The 20,850-nt window shown below is 46.5% G+C and overlaps 1 protein-coding gene across 1 annotated transcript in view; it reads left to right on the top strand.

Annotated features, from left to right (window-relative positions):
- Positions 1-980: 980 nt before the first annotated feature.
- The window catches only part of LOC308146635 (laminin subunit beta-1-like), a gene marked incomplete at its 5' end in the record, with an annotated part of 29,736 nt that continues 9,866 nt past the window's right edge, over positions 981-20,850 (top strand). The window contains 22 exon segments of the mRNA XM_080518538.1: positions 981-1,058; positions 2,465-2,533; positions 2,535-2,601; positions 3,508-3,566; positions 3,568-3,583; positions 5,350-5,537; positions 5,667-5,730; positions 7,413-7,615; positions 8,869-8,989; positions 9,106-9,278; positions 9,280-9,295; positions 9,429-9,605; positions 10,847-10,959; positions 11,114-11,193; positions 12,984-13,119; positions 13,209-13,367; positions 14,002-14,135; positions 14,207-14,327; positions 16,952-17,138; positions 17,224-17,367; positions 17,993-18,224; positions 20,609-20,772. Of these exon segments, the coding sequence (XP_080374664.1) occupies positions 981-1,058; positions 2,465-2,533; positions 2,535-2,601; positions 3,508-3,566; positions 3,568-3,583; positions 5,350-5,537; positions 5,667-5,730; positions 7,413-7,615; positions 8,869-8,989; positions 9,106-9,278; positions 9,280-9,295; positions 9,429-9,605; positions 10,847-10,959; positions 11,114-11,193; positions 12,984-13,119; positions 13,209-13,367; positions 14,002-14,135; positions 14,207-14,327; positions 16,952-17,138; positions 17,224-17,367; positions 17,993-18,224; positions 20,609-20,772 (2,701 nt within the window).

Genomic DNA, 20,850 nt, shown 5'->3' on the forward strand with positions numbered 1-20,850 from the left:
CACACACACACACACACACACACACACACACACACACACACACACACACACACACACACACACACACACACACACACATCTTCTTACCAGGTTGGCTTGTCATTACGGTGACTGTCAAAATAAAAGCACCAAGTCCAGGAGAATAGGGACTTGCCGGGAGTCACTTTGTTCTGACTGGCTCTACTGAGCATGTGCAGAACTCCTGGTTACTTCGGCCGCGGGTGACGGAACCCGAGTGTTTTCAAAAAGTTGTGTTTTCAGTGGCTCCGAGCGCTGGCGTGTAAACAGACATACATAAATTGTAAGTGAACGTTTTTGTAAACGAGGCGGAGGAGAAGAATTGAACCACTTGAGTGGAGGTGGAGGTGGGGAGAGAGAGAGAGAGAGAGAGAGAGAGAGAGAGAGGTTGAGCGCAGAGGAAGAATCTGAGCGCAGAAATGATTTTTGAGCGAGAATAATCTCAAGTTTTTCTTTGCGCAATTTAAATATTTCCTCAAAATGCTATTGGTGCACTAGCACAATTAATTTTTTGGCGCTCCAATTTTCCCATCGCTCGCTCAGAATTTTGGCACAAATATATAACCCTTAGAACGCGGGCCACAACAATGGGGCATTTCTGCACAGGATTCCTCAAAGTGTCATCAAACGTGGCGGCGGAGGCGTGAAGACATGAGGGTCAAATATGGGTCCGTTAAATCTGAGATCACATCGTCTGAGATGGAGCGGAAAGCTTTCGTGTGTGTGTGGGTGTGTGTGTGTGTGTGTGTGTGTGTTGTGTGTGTGTGTGTGTGTGTGTGTGTGTGTGTGTGTGTGTGTGTGGGTGTTGTCCAGGGTCTGCTCGCCGTCTTGTGAGATGTCAGTTCAGACTCTCTCCCCCACAATCGGAGCTCTGTGCTCCGGCGTGTTGCGGCGTTGGGGGGGGCGGAGCCAGCACCGCCTCTTATCAAGCGGCCCGACAGGAAGTGGAGACACTCGCCGCCATGTCGTGTGACCCGGACCTCTCCGTTCACACGCCGCCGTCTCTGAGTGTCAACGCAAACTTGCGTAGCGTCACGGGGGTCCGTCTACACCGACGGTGCTCGGCGAGCAACGGAAAACGCAACTTTATCAAAGAGGCTCTCAAGGTGGAACTTTTGAAAACTGCAACTAGGTCTCTATGGAAACGAGGGAAACACAACTTTTTGAAAACGGTTGGACTCCATGTCTGCATAGACTCTGCTGGTCCTGGTCCTGGTCCTGATCCTGGTCCTGGTTCTGATCCTGGTCCTGGTCCGGGTCCTGGTCCTGGTTCTGGTCACCACGGCCCTCATAAATAGTTCTTCTGCACATGCTCAGTAGAGCTAATCACAACAAAGTTTCTGCCCGTGATGTCATGACTCCCCGTCCTTATTCTCCTGGACTAGGTACTTTTATTTTGACAATCACCGTAATAACGATCCAACTTGGTGGTTTTATTTTGACAGTCCCACCATAATAACGAGCCAACTTGGTGGTTTTATTTTGACAGTCACCGTAATAACGATCCAACTTGGTGGTTTTATTTTGACAGTCACCGTAATAACAATCCAACTTGGTGGTTTTATTTTGACAGTTACCGTAATAACGATCCAACTTGGTGGTTTTATTTTGACAGTCACCGTATTAACGATCCAACTTGGTGGTTTTATTTTGACAGTCACCGTAATAAGCGATCTCAACTTGGTGGTTTTATTTTGACAGTCACCGTAATAACAATCCAATTTGTTGGTTTATTTTGACAGTCACCGTAATAACAATCCAACTTGTTGGTTTTATTTTGACAGTCACCGTTAATAACAATCCAACTTGGTGGTTTTATTTTGGACAGTCACCGTAATAACAATCCAACTTGGTGGTTTTATTTTGACAGTCACCGTAATAACGATCCAACTTGGTACTTTTATTTTGACAATCACCGTAATAACGATCCAACTTGGTGGTTTAATTTTGACAGTCACCATAATAACGAGCCAACTTGGTGGTTTTATTTTGACAGTCACCGTAATAACGATCCAACTTGGTGGTTTTATTTTGACAGTCACCGTAATAACAATCCAACTTGGTGGGTTTTATTTTGACAGTCACCATAATAACAATCCAACTTGGTGGTTTTATTTTGACAGTCACCGTAATAACAATCCAACTTGGTGGTTTTATTTTGACAGTCACCGTAATCACGATCCAACTTGGTGGCTTGTCCACTAGAATCACTAGAGAAGATTTTTTTCCTTTTTAAATTTTCTCACGATTTGAATCATTTCGAACTTGAAAATTAGTTTGAAAAACCTCCACTTCCTGCCTGTTTTTCAGGCGAATCAGGAACCTGCATTTGGCGCATTCAAGCCAAAGTGGGATTTTGAATTGTTTTGAAAAGCGTCGGGGGGGGGAGGGGTGGGGGGGGTGAGGGTCAGGGCCTGAAGTGTCGCGACGTCTTGTGTCCCCCCAGGAGGAGAAGAAGTGCTTCGTGTGCTCGTCGGAGACGATGTACGACGAGGAGGACAGCCCCTACAGCCACAACCGTGGAGAACGTGGTCACCACCTTCGCCCCCAACCGCCTCAAGACCTGGTGGCAGTCGGAGAACGGTGAGACAAACTCGTGGGAAACTCTGAGCTCGGAGGTCACGACCCCGGGGCAAGGAGATCACAGGGGCTGGCGCCGCAGCCAATCACAGCAGGCCTGAGGGGGGGGGGGGGGCGGGGGCCAACAGGTGTGCAGGTGGGAAACAGATGTTGAGGCGGGGACAGAGGGAGGAGTGTAATTAGACTGTTTAGTCCTGAGAGGTTTTTCCAGCTGTGGGAGAGCGACGCTGGTGTGTGTGTGTGTGTGTGTGTGTGTGTGTGTGTGTGTGTGTGTGTGTGAAGGCAGATTATTCTTAATATTGCCAATCCGTTGCTATAAATTGGCACAATATGTACTGCAGTTATTACATTTTCAAAGATATTCTCCTTCACACAACAGATGGATCAAACATCCTGTATTAGAAAACCTTCGACAATGTTGGTTTAATTGGCGTCAATAATAAAATATGCTTGTATTATGTTTTAAAAATGGCTAAAATGATCCCACTATTGGTTTTATTACATTTAGAATGGTTACCAATATTGCATGTTTGGGTTATTGACTGATTGTTCACAGTCATGGGACATATCTCCACTCACTGAAATCTCTAATCAGTAACTAGATTTGAACAGATGAACGAGTCGATCATGTGGAAGGGAGAAGTTTTCCTCCCAGCTTCGATGCAAAACAACCTCGTGTTGACGAAATGGGCCAATAAGCAGGAAGCAGGAAGTGACGGCAGTTTATTCCCAGCAGAACAGTCACTTTGACTTTTCCAGTCTTTATGTTCCAGAAAAGGAAGAAACGCTGGTTGTTTTGTCGGACCTGGTGCCGCACAGATAGCCTCCTGAGGTTATCTGTGCTATAGCTGTGTTATTGAGCTCCTGGTCTCAATGTTCATTTCCTGCCTGGACGTGTTTCTCCTGCAGGTGTGGAGAATGTGACCATCCAGCTGGACCTGGAAGCCGAGTTTCATTTCACACATCTCAATCATGACCTTCAAGGGTGCCTGTTTCACCACACACACACACACACACACACACACGACACACACACACACACACACACACACACACACACACACACACACAGTTACAGGCAGGGTGGGACGGCTGGAGCAGAATTCTTCTGCTCTCCAGAGAGCAGTGGGAAACTGAGGACAAAGAGGAGGAGGAGGAGGAAGGAGGGGGGAGGAGGAGGAGAGGGTGAAGATGAGTGTGTAAGCTTGCTCTCATCGCCGGCCCCCGCTGGGCTTTGATGGCGTCCAGCTGCAGCCGTGCCTCTCATCAGCTGTGTGTGGAAGTCAGAACAGATGTTTTCTCAGCTACTTCCTGTCCCCGGCCTGTTCTCAGCTACTTCCTGTTCTCAGCTACTTCCTGTTCTCAGCTACTTCCTGTCCCCGGCCTGTTCTCAACTACTTCCTGTCCTCAGCTACTTCCTGTTCTCAGCTACTTCCTGTCCCGGCCTGTTCTCAACTACTTCCTGTTCTCAGCTACTTCCTGTTCTCAACTACTTCCTGTTCTCAGCTACTTCCTGTCCCGGCCTGTTCTCAACTACTTCCTGTTCTCAGCTACTTCCTGTTCTCAGCTACTTCCTGTCCCGGCCTGTTCTCAATTACTTCCTGTTTTCAGCTACTTCCTGTTCTCAGCTACTTCCTGTCCCGGCCTGTTCTCAACTACTTCCTGTTCTCAGCTACTTCCTGTTCTCAGCTACTTCCTGTCCCGGCCTGTTCTCAACTACTTCCTGTTCTCAGCTACTTCCTGTTCTCAGCTACTTCCTGCCCCGGCCTGTTCTCAACTACTTCCTGTTCTCAGCTACTTCCTGTCCTCAGCTACTTCCTGCCCCGGCCCTGTTCTCAACTACTTCCTGTTCTCAGCTACTTCCTGTTCACAACTACTTCCTGTTCTCAGCTACTTTCCTGCCCCGGCCTGTTCTCAACTACTTCCTGTTCTCAGCTACTTCCTGTCCTCAGCTACTTCCTGCCCCGGCCTGTTCTCAACTACTTCCTGTTCTCAGCTACTTCCTGTTCACAACTACTTCCTGTTCTCAGCTACTTCCTGTTCTCAGCTACTTCCTGCCCCGGCCTGTTCTCAACTACTTCCTGTTCTCAGCTACTTCCTGTCCTCAGCTACTTCCTGCCCCGGCCTGTTCTCAACTACTTCCTGTTCTCAGCTACTTCCTGTTCACAACTACTTCCTGTTCTCAGCTACTTCCTGTTCTCAGCTACTTCCTGTCTCGGCCTGTTCTCAGCCACTTCCTGTTCTCAGCTACTTCCTGTCTCGGCCTGTTCTCAGCTACTTCCCTGTCTCGGCCTGTTCTCAGCCACTTCCTGTTCTCAGCTACTTCCTGTCTCGGCCTGTTCTCAGCCACTTCCTGTTCTCAGCCACTTCCTGTTCTCAGCTACTTCCTGTCTCGGCCTGTTCTCAGCTACTTCCTGTTCTCAGCCACTTCCTGTTCTCAGCCACTTCCTGTTCTCAGCTACTTCCTGTCTCGGCTGTTCTCAGCCACTTCCTGTTCTCAGCTACTTCCTGTCCCCGGCCTGCTCTCGGCTCCCGGGCCAGGAAAACACCAGCGGTTCAGTGGAACACCGGGGACTTCAGACCACGTCTGCTGGAGCTCAGCGTCTCACACTTTGCAGACGGAACGCTCCAGAAACATCGTTCAATCCCTTTCATCAGATGAAATCTTTAATGAAACACAAATAAATTCCTCCTCAGAGCTTTAAAACGTTAAAACTGCTGGACTCATTTCCCCTCTGTGTTTGTCGGCAGACGTTTCGCCGGCGGCCATGATGATCGAGCGCTCCATGGACTTCGGGAAGACGTGGCAGGTTTATCGCTACTTTGCGTACAACTGCAACACGACGTTCCCGGGCGTCTCGGCCAGGCCCATGGTCAAGGTGGACGACATCATCTGCGACTCGCACTACTCCGACATCGAGCCGTCCAGCGAGGGAGAGGTGCGCTCGGCCCGCCACTTCACAAGATGACACAAAGATTCTCTGAATTCAATCGGAGCGTTTCTAGATTCTCTTGTTCTTACAAACCTATTTATTCAGAATGCCTTTGAAGTATTTGTCTTTTCTCAGGTCATATTTCGGGTGTTGGATCCGGCCTTTGAGATTGAGGATCCCTACAGTCTGCGCATTCAGAGTAAGACTTAAAAAAAACAGCATTTTGTTTGTGTGTTTTTGTAGTTATAGAACAGAAACTGTCAAATCCTAAACAGACGTGTTTTAACTCTTATGTATAAGATTAAGATATATAAGATATAATTTGTAAGACTTAAGTTTTAAACTGTAGGTTTCAAATACAAAAGGTGTTTGTTTTTGGAGGAATCTGTTTATTTTTGCGAAGAAATAAAATTAATTTTGACGGAATGCTTGAGTTTTAAGGTTCAAAGTAAAGAATTTGAAAAATCGATTAAATACATTTTTAAAACCAGATGTAGTTTTTCTGGAATCTCAATTACCTGAATGGATTGATTCTATGAATGTATATTGGATAAATGTGCACGGAAATGTTCCTTTTATATGAATTGTTTATAATATTTTTCTCCCAACAGCCTCATAAAACACATTTCCTGGATCAACTGACTTTAACTTTAACTGCGACTTTAACGATAAAAGTCAAACTCAGCGAAGCAACTGTCAGCGGCGAAAAAGAAAACGGTGTAAATATTTCACACGTGGAGGCGACTGTGACTCTGGACATCCAGACGGAGACTCGCATCACACGCTCGTGCAAAGAATGTGGCTCAAACCCACTTTGATATGCGAGACGTCTGAATGAGTTTATTGTGAAGTTCCACCGCTGCGTCGGCGTGTCCGACTCAACAACAGACCGTCCTCTCTCATGAAGGAAACTTTGACACTGACAGTCGGCTGCCGGGCCGTTGGAAGCAAACGTTCCAGCAAAGCTCAGTTTAACTACTTTTTTTTTTTTTTTTAACTTAGTTTTTATTGAAATTTTTCAGTTTTCACAGTTACAGTGTCAGGCCAAACCAAATATACAAAATCTATCCATCTTTCATCAACCAAAGTCCTCTGTTGTCCAGTGGTGGCGGTGTCCTCTTCTGTCCTCTTCTGTCTTCTTCTGTCCTCTTCTGTCTTCTTCTGTCCTCTTCTGGCCTTCTTCTGTCCTCTTCTGTCCTCTTCTGCCTTCTTCTGTCCTCTTCTGCCTTCTTCTGTCCTCTTCTGTCCTCTTCTGTCCTCTTCTGCCTCTTCTGTCTTCTTCTGTCTTCTTCTGTCTTCTTCTGTCCTCTTCTGTCCTCTTCTGCCTTCTTCTGCCTTCTTCTGTCCTCTTCTGTCCTCTTCTGTCCTCTTCTGTCTTCTTCTGTCTTCTTCTGTCCTCTTCTGTCCTCTTCTGTCCTCTTCTGTCCTCTTCTGTCTTCTTCTGTCCTCTTCTGTCTTCTTCTGTCCTCTTCTGTCCTCTTCTGTCTTCTTCTGTCCTCTTCTGTCCTCTTCTGTCCTCTTCTGTCTTCTTCTGTCTTCTTCTGTCCTCTTCTGTCTTCTTCTGTCCTCTTCTGTCTTCTTCTGTCCTCTTCTGTCCTCTTCTGTCTTCTTCTGTCTTCTTCTGTCCTCTTCTGTCCTCTTCTGTCCTCTTCTGTCTTCTTCTGTCCTCTTCTGTCCTCTTCTGTCCTCTTCTGTCTTCTTCTGTCCTCTTATTTTTCCAACTCAGTTTAACTACTTTTAACTTGTCAACAGGGGAAATTGAGTTCTGTTAAAAAGTTCCACCTTCTCTCAAAATGTTGGGGAAAATGAGTGGGAACTTTCCCACTTTCCCAGTTCCCAGTTCCGCGGTGCAGACACACCAGATGTTTCCCTCACCTGCAGACATGCTGAAGATCACCAACCTCCGGGTGAAGTTCCTGAAGCTGCACACGCTGGGCGACAACCTGCTGGACTCCCGCGACGAGGTGACGGAGAAGTACTACTACGCCCTCTTCGACATGGTCGTCCGCGGCAACTGCTTCTGCTACGGACACGCCTCCGAGTGCGCGCCGATCGACGGAGCGCCGAGAGGCGCGGAGGGCATGGTACGATCCGCCGGCCGCTAAAACACGCATGTACTCGTATTGGGAACAACAACAGCAGCACCCACTAGTGCAGTGGTTCCCAACCTTTTTTGACCAGTGTACCCCTTGAGCTGGTTTCCATGTGAAAAGTACCCCCCTCTCTCGTGTGTGATTATTCGCCTTAATGTGTACTTATATTTAACCCTTTGTCTTTCTATCTATCCAACTGCTCATTTAAATAAAACAATGATTGTGAGTGTAAAAACATACCTTTTAATGAGACACTTGCGCTTGCTTGTCTTTCATAAGTCTTTCATAATTCCTTTTTTCACTGGGCTCCCCTGTGCCTGCGTCCGAGGCGACGGTAGCAGTAGCGGTAGCGGTAGCGGTAGCGGTAGCGGTAGCAGTAGCAGTAGCAGTAGCAGTAGCGGTAGCAGTAGCGGTAGCTGGACGTTTACTCCTGCCTAGCCATGCATCCATGTTTACAGTCGGTATGCAGCTAGAGTTAGCTAGCTTCGCGAATCGTGCGCGCCCGCAGCAAGAACGTGAACCTTTTTTTTTTTTTTTTTTTTAAAGCGCGCCACTTTATAGTCTTTTTCATATTATGTGCATTGTAGTGTTACAATCACTGTGGGACGAACTGCCTACTCATGGAAAATAAACGTATGGCCTTACTAAAATTCATGATATAATACAATATAATATAGTATAATTTTTTTTTTTTTTTTGTGTGGATACTGTAGGCTAATTTATAATCTTTCTGCGTACCCCCCTGCAATACCCTCGCGTACCCCTAGGGGTCCGTGTACCCCCGGTTGGGAATCACTGCACTAGTGGATAGTGCGTCGCTTTCAGCCTTTCCGGCCGTTTCCATGGAAACAGGTCCGGTGCTCAAAAGGCTGCCGTGCAGACGAAAACACAAAAGCGACGCGTTTTCACTTGAAATGTCGAAGACACGAATGCTAGCTACACAAACACTCATGGTGCCAGTTTTGAACCTGTTTCATTAACGTTTGGATTACAACTGTAGACGGTGAACGTTCACTGCCCCCTACTGGCTGTATTGACCAACGGCCGTCTCACAGGAAGCAGATTAAGGACGTTAGCGGGATGTTTTTTGGTGTCGCATCTAAACGGAGCTCTGGAGACGCTCCGCTCACCCTCAGCCTCTCGGCGACATGAAAACTTCACCACTGCATTGTTGAACTGACGCGTAAAACCACTTTGTCTGCTGACCGCCGCCTGTGTGTGTGTGTGTGTGTGTGTGTGTGAAGGTCCACGGCCGCTGCGTGTGCAACCACAACACCGAGGGGCTGAACTGCGAGCGCTGCCAGGACTTCTACCAGGATCTGCCTTGGAGGCCTGCGGAGGGGCGAAATGCCCACGCCTGCAAGAGTGAGACGCTTCAAACGTCGAAGCGAAGCGGAGAGACGGAGGAATCGCAGACGTTCGCTGCCCTTTTGAGCTTGAACGCCGGCACCCACGTCCTGACTCCCGCGCTTCCGTTTCAGAGTGCGAGTGCAACCGGCACGCCTCGGCGTGCCACTTCGACCTCGCCGTCTACGTCACCACGGGCAACGTGAGCGGCGGCGTGTGCGACGGCTGCCGGCACAACACGGAGGGCCGGCAGTGCGAGCAGTGCGCGCCCTTCTTCTACCAGCATCCCAACAGAGACCTGCGGGACACCCAACGTCTGCGAAGGTACGTCGCCGCGACCTCTGACCCCTAGAGGCTTTGTGTAGTGCAGGGGGCTCAAAGCATTGACTGTCATTAGCCGCTAGGTGTTGCTTGCTGATGGGAATGACACAGTTTTGACTTCCTGTGTCTGCCGCAGCGTGCAGCTGCGACCCGGCCGGGTCTCTGCAGGGCGGACTGTGTGACCCGCGCACCGACGTGGCGGCCGGGCTGATCTCGGGTCAGTGCCGCTGCAGAGCCAACGTGGAGGGCGAGCGCTGCGACCACTGCCGACACGGACACTTCGGACTGGGAGACGGACCGGACGGCTGCCTGCGTGAGTCCGGCGACGCCGACGCGCTCCACGACACCGAGGACTCAGGAACACACGCCGACACACACACACACACACACACCGATCAGCCACAACATTATGACCGGTCCAACTTTCAGCTCAATTTACGTCCTCGTTTCTCGTTTTGGCCTCAATGAGAACGTTTCAGCGGTCAGAGGTTCTCCACACCGAAGCTGCAGAACGTGACACATTGAAGAAGAAAGTGACGTCGATAATGGCTGGATGCCAATAGTTTCATGTTTCTGGACCCCCCCCCCCCTCAAAAAAAAAAAAAAAATTTGTGTTTCACATTAAGTTCAGATCGGGCCATTATCTGCCGTCTAATTTACACAATAATTCAGATTCGGACTCAAACTAAAAAAATAATACAAGCTGAAAGATGATCGCTGCTATTAATTAAGCTGCTGAAATAAAAAACGAAACAAAAGTTTCTGGATCACCTCCGAAATGGACCCACATGGATAGAACCTATATAAACATATATGTTTTAATATAGGTTTTGAATATATGTGACATATATAAAATTGGCCATTTCCATATATTTTATGGGCATATATGTACATATATGCCCATATATGTACATATATAGGCATATATGTACATATATGCCCATATATGTACATATATAGGCATATATGTACATATATGCCCATAAAATATATGGAAATGGCCAATTTTATATATGTCACATATATTCAATGTACATATATGCCTATATATGTACATATATAGGCATATATGTACATATATGCCTATATATGTACATATATGGGCATATATGTACATAAAATATAGGAATACAGCCAATTTTATATATGTCACATATATTCAAAACCTATATTAAAACATATATGTTTATATAGGTTCTTTCCATGTGGGCAATTACATGTGATACCAATTTCACGTGTTCGCACATACATAAGTTCTTCTTGCATAATTGTTTTTTAGTTGGTTCTTAGTTATTGCCTTGATATGACAGTTGCCAAAGTGAGATATGGGCTATATGTATATATGTATATATAGCCCATATATGTGCATATATGCAGCCTAATATCTCTCTGTGGTGAAACGTGTAGTAGTTTCACCACAATCTGGCTGACGGGTGATTTTAGTGGTTGTCCTTGGCGAGTATGCAACTGTTCATGTGTTCACGCACTGTGTTCTGTGCGTCACTTCACCCCTTCACCCCCTGCTGGCCTGTTGCTGCTCGTCTGTTCTGGCAGCTTGTAGCTGCAACCCGCTGGGGACGCTGCCCGGGGGGCGGAGCTGCGACGCCCACACAGGAAGCTGCTTCTGCAAGCGGCTCGTCCACGGACACAACTGTGACCAGTGTCTGGTACTCGTCACACACACACACACACACACACAATGGCACAATGAAGAGGAATGCATTTACTCAGAGCTCTGTGTGTGTGTGTGTGTGTGTGTGTGTGTGTGTGTGTGTGTGTGTGTGTGTGTGTGTGTGTGTGTGTGTGTGTGTCGCCGTGCAGCCGCAGCACTGGGGTCTGTCCAATGACATGGACGGCTGCAGGCCATGTGACTGCGATCAGGGCGGGGCCATCGACAACAAGTAGGTCCAATTAAAACAACGCCAACAGGTGTATTGTGTAACCATGGCAACGGGTTTATAATCATGCACTGAAAAAAACAAAACAAAAAAAAATCACAAACGGACTTCATGGCGGAAAATGTCTCTGGATTTCTTTTATGAAGTTTCTGTTTATATCATAGCAACACTTAATATAAATGTAAGTATTTATTTAAAAAAGAAAGTGAACTGAAGGATTGGAACCATCGACTGCCAGGAAAAAACGTTTCGAGTCAAGTGCATTTTTGAAGTGAAAGTTTAATTCTGCCTGTAACTTTGTATTTCTGAGCATCAAACCTCAGGACGTTTTGTCAAATCTAAGAGAAAAAAATTACAAAAGTTCAAGTTGAAATTGGCCGATTTGATCATTTCTGACGTTCTTTCTATATGAAACATGTTAAATGGAGAAATATTAAATAATATATTATTTATGTATTTATTCATCCATTTATTTATTTAGTTGTTTATTTATTTATCACAAAAACTTCATGAAGCTTAGAAATTATAGGTTTTAGCGGATAATGTCAAATAATGTCATAATAAAGGAAATCTGAAGTCCAAATTCACAGCGACACATTTTGCAAGCAGAAGCAGAATTACGAGGATTAACCAACTGGAAATGTGCTTTTAAAGACATACACTTTTTACAGTTTGTGTCTAAAAAGGCTCATTAGTTAAGGGCTAAAAAAAAAATCAACATTCACATTTCTTAAGATGCGCTGTACTGCAGTGAACGTGAAAAAGCACGTATCTGTAGAACAGATGAGCTTAAATACATCGTGAATAGAAAGTTTTTAAATCAGTTTATTGACGACGGTCAAGAAATGTAGAAATGTTCCTAAATTAAAAAAAGAAAAGAAGATAGACTAGATTAGATTAGAAGCTTCATTGTCATTGTGGTACAACGAAATTGCGGTGTAGCTACAATAGACACACAGTAGATATACAATAGAACAGTGTTTTTCAACCACGGTGCCGCGGCACACTGATGTTTCCCGCGAGATCTAGTGGGAAATTATCCAATTTCACATTTTTTTCTAAAAACCTTTGCTCTCACAGCGACAGTGTGTTGCAGAGTAATCCTGTATAAATACTCTTCACCACTAGAGGGCAGCACAGAACTTTGCCGGTGAAATGTAAAGTGACAGACGTCAGTGTGGTTCATCTCCACCTCCTGCTACCATCTTGTATCAAAGTACTGTGTCAGTGACAGTGATGGAGAAGTTTTTGAAAACCAGGATCTCAGCTCTTCATCCATCAGGTCCAGGTTTCACACTGACGGAGTCACTATTAAAAAAAGTCCTTGCTTTCTGGATTTACTGGATTCCTGTTGATAAAACTTTGATGAGAATGACTTTATATTGTTAATAGAGGCTACAGAGTTTAACATTTTAACATTTTCGAGTGGTGGTGGTGTGACTCCAGGTTTTTTCCAAACAAAAAAGTGTGTCTTGGCTCAAAAAGGTTGAAAAACACTGCAATAGAACACAGGCAGCCGTTCTCACATTCAGCATCGCATTCATCTCAGCAGACACACCATATATACAGAAACATTCACACACACACCCAGATGAGTGAGAAAGTGAGGACTTTAGTGCAGTAAGGTTAAAAAAAAAAAGTAAAAAAGAAACATACCGATAATAAGTTATAGAAAATACAAAACTAGCTACTTGAGGTACCTTGGCTGAATGAGTATGTACTTGAACAGTTTGTGTGACTGAATTAGAACGACGGAGTGTTAAAGATGGCGGCGTGTGGTTGCGTGTGCACAGCTGCGACCCCCGGTCGGGACAGTGCGAGTGCAGAGATCACATGTTCGGGCGGCGCTGCGACCAGGTGGAGTCCGGCTTCTACTTCATCGCCCTGGACCACTACACCTACGAGGCCGAGGACGCCAAACTTGCACCCGTAAGAGCTTTCCTTTGCCGGACGATCCCCGGTCTGCGTTCCGTGTGCGAACCCGCGGCGCTGAAACCGCGTTTCTGGCGTTCCCCCAGGGCGTGAGGGTCGTCCAGAGGCCCTACCCCCTGGACCGCAGCCCCTCCTGGACCGGGGCGGGCTTCGTCAGCGTGCCGGAGGGAGCCTACCTGGAGTTCTACGTCGACAACGTGCCGGAGTCCATGGACTACGACGTCCTGATACGCTACGAGCCGCAGGTAACCGGAGGAAAGAACCCCGTTGGTTTGTTTTGTTTGGTAAGGTGGCGCTCTTCGTCAAAAGCACGTAGAAATGACTGTGTCGTAAGATTTAAAACTTCAAAACATTTAAAAACATTCAAGACTTAAGTTTTAAACTGGAGGTTTCAAATACAAAAGGTGTTTGTTTTTGGAGGAATCTGTTTATTTTTGTGAAGAAATCAAATTAATTTCGACGGAATGCTTGAGTTTTAAGGTTCAAACTAAAGAATTAATAAAAATCAATTAAATACATTTTTAAACCAGATGTAGTTTTTCTGGAATCTCAATTACCTGAATGGATTGATTCAGCGGAGAAAAAGAAAACGGTGTAAATATTTCACACGTGGAGGCGACTGTGAGGCGCTCTATAAATAAAGTTCAAATTTGAGTTGAATCAGGACCTGTGCTGATACCCCTGACCGAAATCCACAATTTGCCTTTCAAAATAAGATTTTCCCCAAAATGATCCCTCATGCAATCACTGTCTCATTCATATTTATTAGAATTAAACATTATTTTAACCATTAAAGCTCTGAACGCTAAATCTGCCTCCTCTCGCTCAAGTGTGTGTGTGTGTGTGTGTGTGTGTGTGTGTGTGTGTGTGTGTGTGCAGCTCCCTGAGCAGTGGGAGCAGGTGAACATCAGAGTGCAGCGCCCCGTCTTCAACCCCCCAAACTACAACAGCCACTGCAGCAACTCCATCCAGAGTGGAGACGAGCAGTCCATCTCTCTTCCACCTGGATCCAGGTAACACACACACACACACGCAAACACACACACACACACACGCACACACACTGATCATTCTTGTGTTGCAGGCATGTGCTGCTGGTCAGGCCGGTGTGTTTTGAAGAAGGACTGAACTACACCGTCCGACTCACTCTGCCGCTGTACTCATCAGCCAGCGACGTCCAGAGCCCATACACACTCATCGACTCAGTACGTCACACACACACACATCGACTCAGTACGTCACACACACACACATCGACTCAGTACGTCACACACACACACACACACAGGTCCTCACACGTGGCTGAGTTACTGAGGACTCCCTTCGATAGCTCAGTTGGTAGAGCGGAGGACTGTAGAGGCAATCACACAGGCATCCTTAGGTCGCTGGTTCAAATCCGGCTCGAAGGAGAAGTTTTAAATGACAGTTTAACGTTCAACGATTGTTTACTCAGAAAAGTAGATTAAATTTAAAATGATTGCCACACTCACCTCATGGAAACCTTAACATTAATTTGATCGACCTGAAAGTTTAGCCTGAGTCACAAGAGAGCGACTTGACGGCCTCCGCCCTCTTCCGTCTTCTTCACTGGACGTCTTTTACAACTCCGCCTACTTTTTTTACCGAACTTCCTGTTGTGGGTCCAGAGACCGGTTTGGTCCTGTGTGTGTGCTCCTGTGGTGGGACGGTGTCTCCCTTCGATAGCTCAGTTGGTAGAGCGGAGGACTGTAGAGGCTGACGCACAGGCATCCTTAGGTCGCTGGTTCAAATCCGGCTCGAAGGAAAAGTTTTAACTGACAGTTTTAACCTTCAAAGATCATTGACTGAGTAAATTTAAAACGGAGCACCGTATGTCTACTTCTCAGGTACACACTGCTCGAACACCTATACCAACAATGTCACCTGTGACCCCCCCCCCCCCCCCCCCCCCCCCCCCACCCCCCCCCAAGTCTATAAGGTTCAGTGTCACCAGGATATCTTTTCCTCAGGAATCTTCTCACGAAAGCTCGGTGATACCGAGTGACTGAGCGCTCAATCGCTCCCTATCTCCCTTCGATAGCTCAGTTGGTAGAGCGGAGGACTGTAGAGGTAATCACACAGGCATCCTTAGGTCGCTGGTTCAAATCCGGCTCGAAGGAGAAGTTTTAAATGACAGTTTAACATTCCAAGATCATTGACCGAGAAAAGAAGATTCAATTTAAAACATTTCTAATTGGGACACTCCCCTCACGGAAACCTTGACATTAATTTGATCGACCTGAAAGAGAGCGACTTGACGGCCTCCGCCCTCTTCCGTCTTCTTCACTGGACGTCTTTTACAACTCCGCCTACTTTTTTACCGAACTTCCTGTTGTGGGTTCAGAGACAGGTTTGGTCCTGTGTGTGTGCTCCTGTGGTGGGACAGTGTCTCCCTTCGATAGCTCAGTTGGTAGAGCGGAGGACTGTAGAGGCCGACGCACAGGCATCCTTAGGTCGCTGGTTCAAATCCGGCTCGAAGGAAACTTTTTATGACATCATTGACTTCAGGTGTGTTGAAGCAGGAAACGTCTAAACGCCCGGCGGTTAAAACTTAAATATCTAAATGTACAACAGTACGTCCTGCACTGCTTCGCCCCCCCCCCCGCCCCCCCCTCCTCCGGGGCAGCCGGCCCCTCCCCCTTCACATTCATGCTGTCACACACACATTGTGAGTTTGTGTGCAGTGACCCGACGCTGTGAAGTCAAACGAGCTCCCAGTTTATTCCTGCAGGCCTGCGGGGGCTGACTGACCACATATTAAGCATCTCCCTTCGATAGCTCAGTTGGTAGAGCGGAGGACTGTAGAGGCAATCACACTGGCATCCTTAGGTCGCTGGTTCAAATCCGGCTCGAAGGAGAACTTTTGAAATGACAGTTTTAACCTTCAAAGGTCATTGACTGAGAAAAGTAGAGTCAATTTCGTCTGAACAATCACAATTTAAAAGCAAATAAAGAACTCCTGAAGTACTGGAGGGAAATAACGCTGGGCAGCAGAAGTGGAGATCGTTATGTTACGTTATGGCACATTATGTAACATTATAGAATATTACGTTACGTTATGGAACGTTATGTTACGTGATGGAACGTTATAGAACATTACGTTATGTTATGGAACATTACTTAACGTTACGTTATGTTATGTAACGTTATAGAATGTTACGTTACGTTGTGGAACGTTATGGAATGTTATAGAACGTTACGTTACGTTATGGAACGTTATAGAACATTACGTTATGTTATGTAACGTTATAGAACGTTACGTTACGTTGTGGAACGTTATGTAACATTACGTTACGTAATGGAACGTTACGTTACGCTATGTAACGTTATAGAATGTTACGTTACGTTGTGGAACGTTATGGAATGTTATAGAACGTTACGTTACGTTATGGAACGTTATAGAACATTACGTTATGTTATGTAACGTTATAGAACGTTACGTTACGTTGTGGAACGTTATGTAACATTACGTTACGTAATGGAACGTTACGTTACGCTATGTAACGTTATAGAATGTTACGTTACGTTATGGAACGTTGTGTAACGTTAGGTTACGTTATGGAACGTTATAGAACATTACGTTATGTTATGTAACGTTATAGAACGTTACGTTACGTTGTGGAACGTTATGTAACATTACGTTACGTAATGGAACGTTACGTTACGCTATGTAACGTTATAGAATGTTACGTTACGTTATGGAACGTTGTGTAACGTTACGTTACGTTGTGGAACGTTATGTAACATTACGTTACGTAATGGAACGTTACCATGGTTTCCATCCCCGTCTGACCCTGGGCTCTGGTTGTAGCTGGTCCTGATGCCGCGGGTCAGGGAGCTGGACATGTTTCACGGGACGGACGGCGACGGAGCGTGGGACACGTTCCAGCGCTACCGGTGTCTGGAGACCAGCCAGAGCGTGGTGAAGAGCCCCATGACGGACATCTGCGACCACTACATCTTCAGCGTCTCCGCTCTGCTGCACAAAGGCGCCATGGGTACGACGGTACAGCACACTGCCCGCGTGGCAGCGGACGACCGGTGTCGCGATGTTTCTCAACGTTACGATGCGTCTTCACCCAGCGTGCGAGTGCGACCCCCAGGGCTCGCTCAGCGCCGTGTGCGAGTCCAGCGGAGGCCAGTGCCGATGTCGGCCCAACGTCGGAGGCAGGAACTGCGACCACTGCGCCCCGGCGACCTTCCTGTTCGGCCCCGCCGGCTGCAGACGTGAGCACCGCGCCGGACGCCGGCCCCGTTCTCCATGCTTCTCTTCTCTGTCATTATGGGGTTATATCTGTGCCAAAATTCTGTATACGAAGAAGAAGAAGAAGAAGAAGAGGGAAAAACAAACTGCGAGGGAAAACATGTTATAATCCAGGATCAGTATCTTTAGTTTTCCTTATTTCTGTTTTCCCTCGCAGTTTGTTTTTCCCTCTTCTTCTTTGTCGGTTATGAGGCACTTCCAGAATCCCAAGTAACCAATCAGAGTTCAACGCCCGCCCCAAATTTCTGTGATTGGTGGACAACCGTGTCTGTCACATTTGGGCTTTGCACATTTTGAGCGAGCGCACAGTAGAACTTGAACGGACGTGGAGAGATTTGAGCGAGCGAGCGAGCGAGAGAGAGAGAGAGAGAGAGAGTTTGAGCGCAGAGGAAGAATCTGAGCGCAGAAATGATTTTTGAGCGAACAATCTCAAGTTTTTCTTTGCGCAATTTAAATACTTCCTCAAAATGCTATTAGTGTTGCTTGCACAATTAATTTTTTGGCGCTCAAACTTTCCCATCGCTCGCTCAGAATTTTGGCACAAATATATAGCCCCATATCATGTCCACCTCTGCGTCGACATTGCAGCCTGCAGCTGCGACCCCCGGGGCTCCGTCACGCTCTTCTGCCACGAGGCCACCGGCCAGTGCGACTGCGTGGCCGGCGCCACGGGCCGCCAGTGTTCCCACTGCCTGCCGGGCTTCTGGGGCTTCCCTCACTGCAGAGCCTGCCACTGCAACGGCCACAGCGAGTACTGCCACCCGCAGACCGGCGAGTGTCAGGGCTGCAGGGACTTCACCACCGGACACCACTGTGAGAGGTGAGACATCGTCACACCAAGCGTGTGTGTGTGTGTGTGTGTGTGTGTGTGTGTGAGAGAGAGAGAGACATCTCTATAGAACTGTTATTGAGCTGACTGACCGCCCTGGGAAGGACTCACACCTCACGGACTGCAGTCCACATGTTAACCATCTCCCTTCGATAGCTCAGTTGGTAGAGCGGAGGACTGTAGAGGCCGACAGAACAGGCATCCTTAGGTCGCTGGTTCAAATCCGGCTCGAAGGAGAACTTTTGAAATGACAGTTTTAACGTTCAAAGGTCATTGACTGAGAAAAGTAGAGTCAATTTGTCGGGTGAAAAACCTGCGAGAATGAGAGAAAAGAGACAAACCCCCAGTATGGAGAGCAATAATAGTCACAACAATCAACATTTCTTGCTCAAGGGCAGAGAGTGAAGTCACCTGACGGCTCGTTCATCGATCTGCGATGTTCTTCCCTCTGCTGCCCGCTTTTATTCCCAACGCTGAAGTAGGCGGTTACTTTCTCATTCCATGATACAACAAAGCAGGTGTGTGTGTGTGTGTGTGTGTGTGTGTGTGTGTGTGTGTGTGTGTGTGTGTGTGTGTGTGTGTGTGTAAGTGTAAGTATGCTTCTGTGTGAGCTGAGAAGGTAGGAACGCTATAAGATAAGATATTCCTCCAGAGACCTTGAAGACGTCTCAGAGCGGCGCCGTTCAAATATCTTCTAGAAGTACAAGGTGCAACGACTCGAGGCCCGGCAGGCGTCAAGCAGCGAACAACACAAACATGCATGAATCTACCATAACTTGCAAAATGTTAATTCCCATTACACCAAGTATAAAGTACAAATTTACTGATCAAAATTTCAAATGAAATTCCTAATTGTGACACTCCCCTCAATCAAAACTTAACCTCAGCCCAAAATACAGACGTCATTTTGTGACGTTGTGCGTCCTTTGAGTGTCGCGCCGACTGCATCTGTACCAGAGCTCCTCCGTCTCCCGTCTGAACAATCACTATTTAAAAAGCAAATAAAGAACTCCTGAAGTACTGGAGGGAAATAACGCTGGGCAGCAGAAGTGGAGATCGTTTCTGGATCGTTACGTTATGGAACGTTGCGTTACGGAACGTTACAGAACGTTATGGAAAGTTACATTGCGTTATGGAACGTTATGTTACATTATGGAACGTTACGTTACGGAACGTTACATTACGGAACGTTACAGAACGTTATGGAAAGTTACATTGCGTTATGGAACGTTATGTTACATTATGGAACGTTACGTTACGTTATGGAACGTTACATTACGGAACGTTACAGAACGTTATGGAAAGTTACATTGCGTTATGGAACGTTATGTTACATTATGGAACGTTATGTTACATTATGGAACGTTACGTTACGTTATGGAACGTTACATTACGGAACGTTACAGAACGTTATGGAAAGTTACATTGCGTTATGGAACGTTATGTTACATTATGGAACGTTACGTTACGTTATGGAACGTTACATTACGGAACGTTACAGAACGTTATGGAAAGTTACATTGCGTTATGGAACGTTATGTTACATTATGGAACGTTACGTTACGTTATGGAACGTTACATTACGGAACGTTACAGAACGTTATGGAAAGTTACATTGCGTTATGGAACGTTATGTTACATTATGGAACGTTACGTTGCGTTATGGAACGTTACATTACGGAACGTTACAGAACGTTATGGAAAGTTACATTGCGTTATGGAACGTTATGTTACATTATGGAACGTTACGTTACGTTATGGAACGTTACATTACGGAACGTTACAGAACGTTATGGAAAGTTACATTGCGTTATGGAACGTTATGTTACATTATGGAACGTTACGTTACGTTATGGAACGTTACATTACGGAACGTTACAGAACGTTATGGAAAGTTACATTGCGTTATGGAACGTTATGTTACATTATGGAACGTTACGTTATGTTATGTAACGTTACGCTACGTTATGTTATGTAACGTTATAGAACGTTACGTTACGTTATGTAACGTTACGTTACATACTCTTGAAGCGTTCAAGCATTACGTTCAAGAACTCTTGAAGCAAAACATAAAGTACTGGAGGGAAATAACGCTGGGCAGCAGAAGTGGAGATCGTTTCTTGATCGTTATGTTATGGAACGTTATGGATCGTTACATTACGGAACGTTATAGAACGTCTGTGAGAGGTGAGACATCGTCACACCGAGCGTGTGTGTGTGTGTGTGTGTGAGACGCCTCTATAAAACTTTTATTGAGGTCAAAATTAGTTTTTCAAAGATTGCCATGCATCCCTTACACTGGCGTGGTTGTTGATAACATAATAGCACGGCTGAGTGACGCGCCAGGATTATTTATTATTTCTTCTCCCTCTCAGGTGTCTGGACGGTTACCACGGCGACGCCGAGCTGGGCTCCGGCAGCCACTGCCGGCCATGCATGTGTCCAGACGGGCCGCGCAGCGGCCGGCAGTTTGCTGACAGCTGCTACGTGGCGGATCTCGCCAGCCAGCTGACGTGCGTGTGCAGCCAAGGCTACAAAGGTACGGAAACGCCAAACACGCCACGGGTCTGTTGCCGTGTAAACACACGTCACACGCGGAGACTTCAGTCGCCCTGTA

The sequence above is a fragment of the Blennius ocellaris genome (genome assembly GCF_963422515.1).
Source record: "Blennius ocellaris genome assembly, chromosome: 22".
NCBI classification, from domain to species: Eukaryota; Metazoa; Chordata; class Actinopteri; order Blenniiformes; family Blenniidae; genus Blennius; species Blennius ocellaris.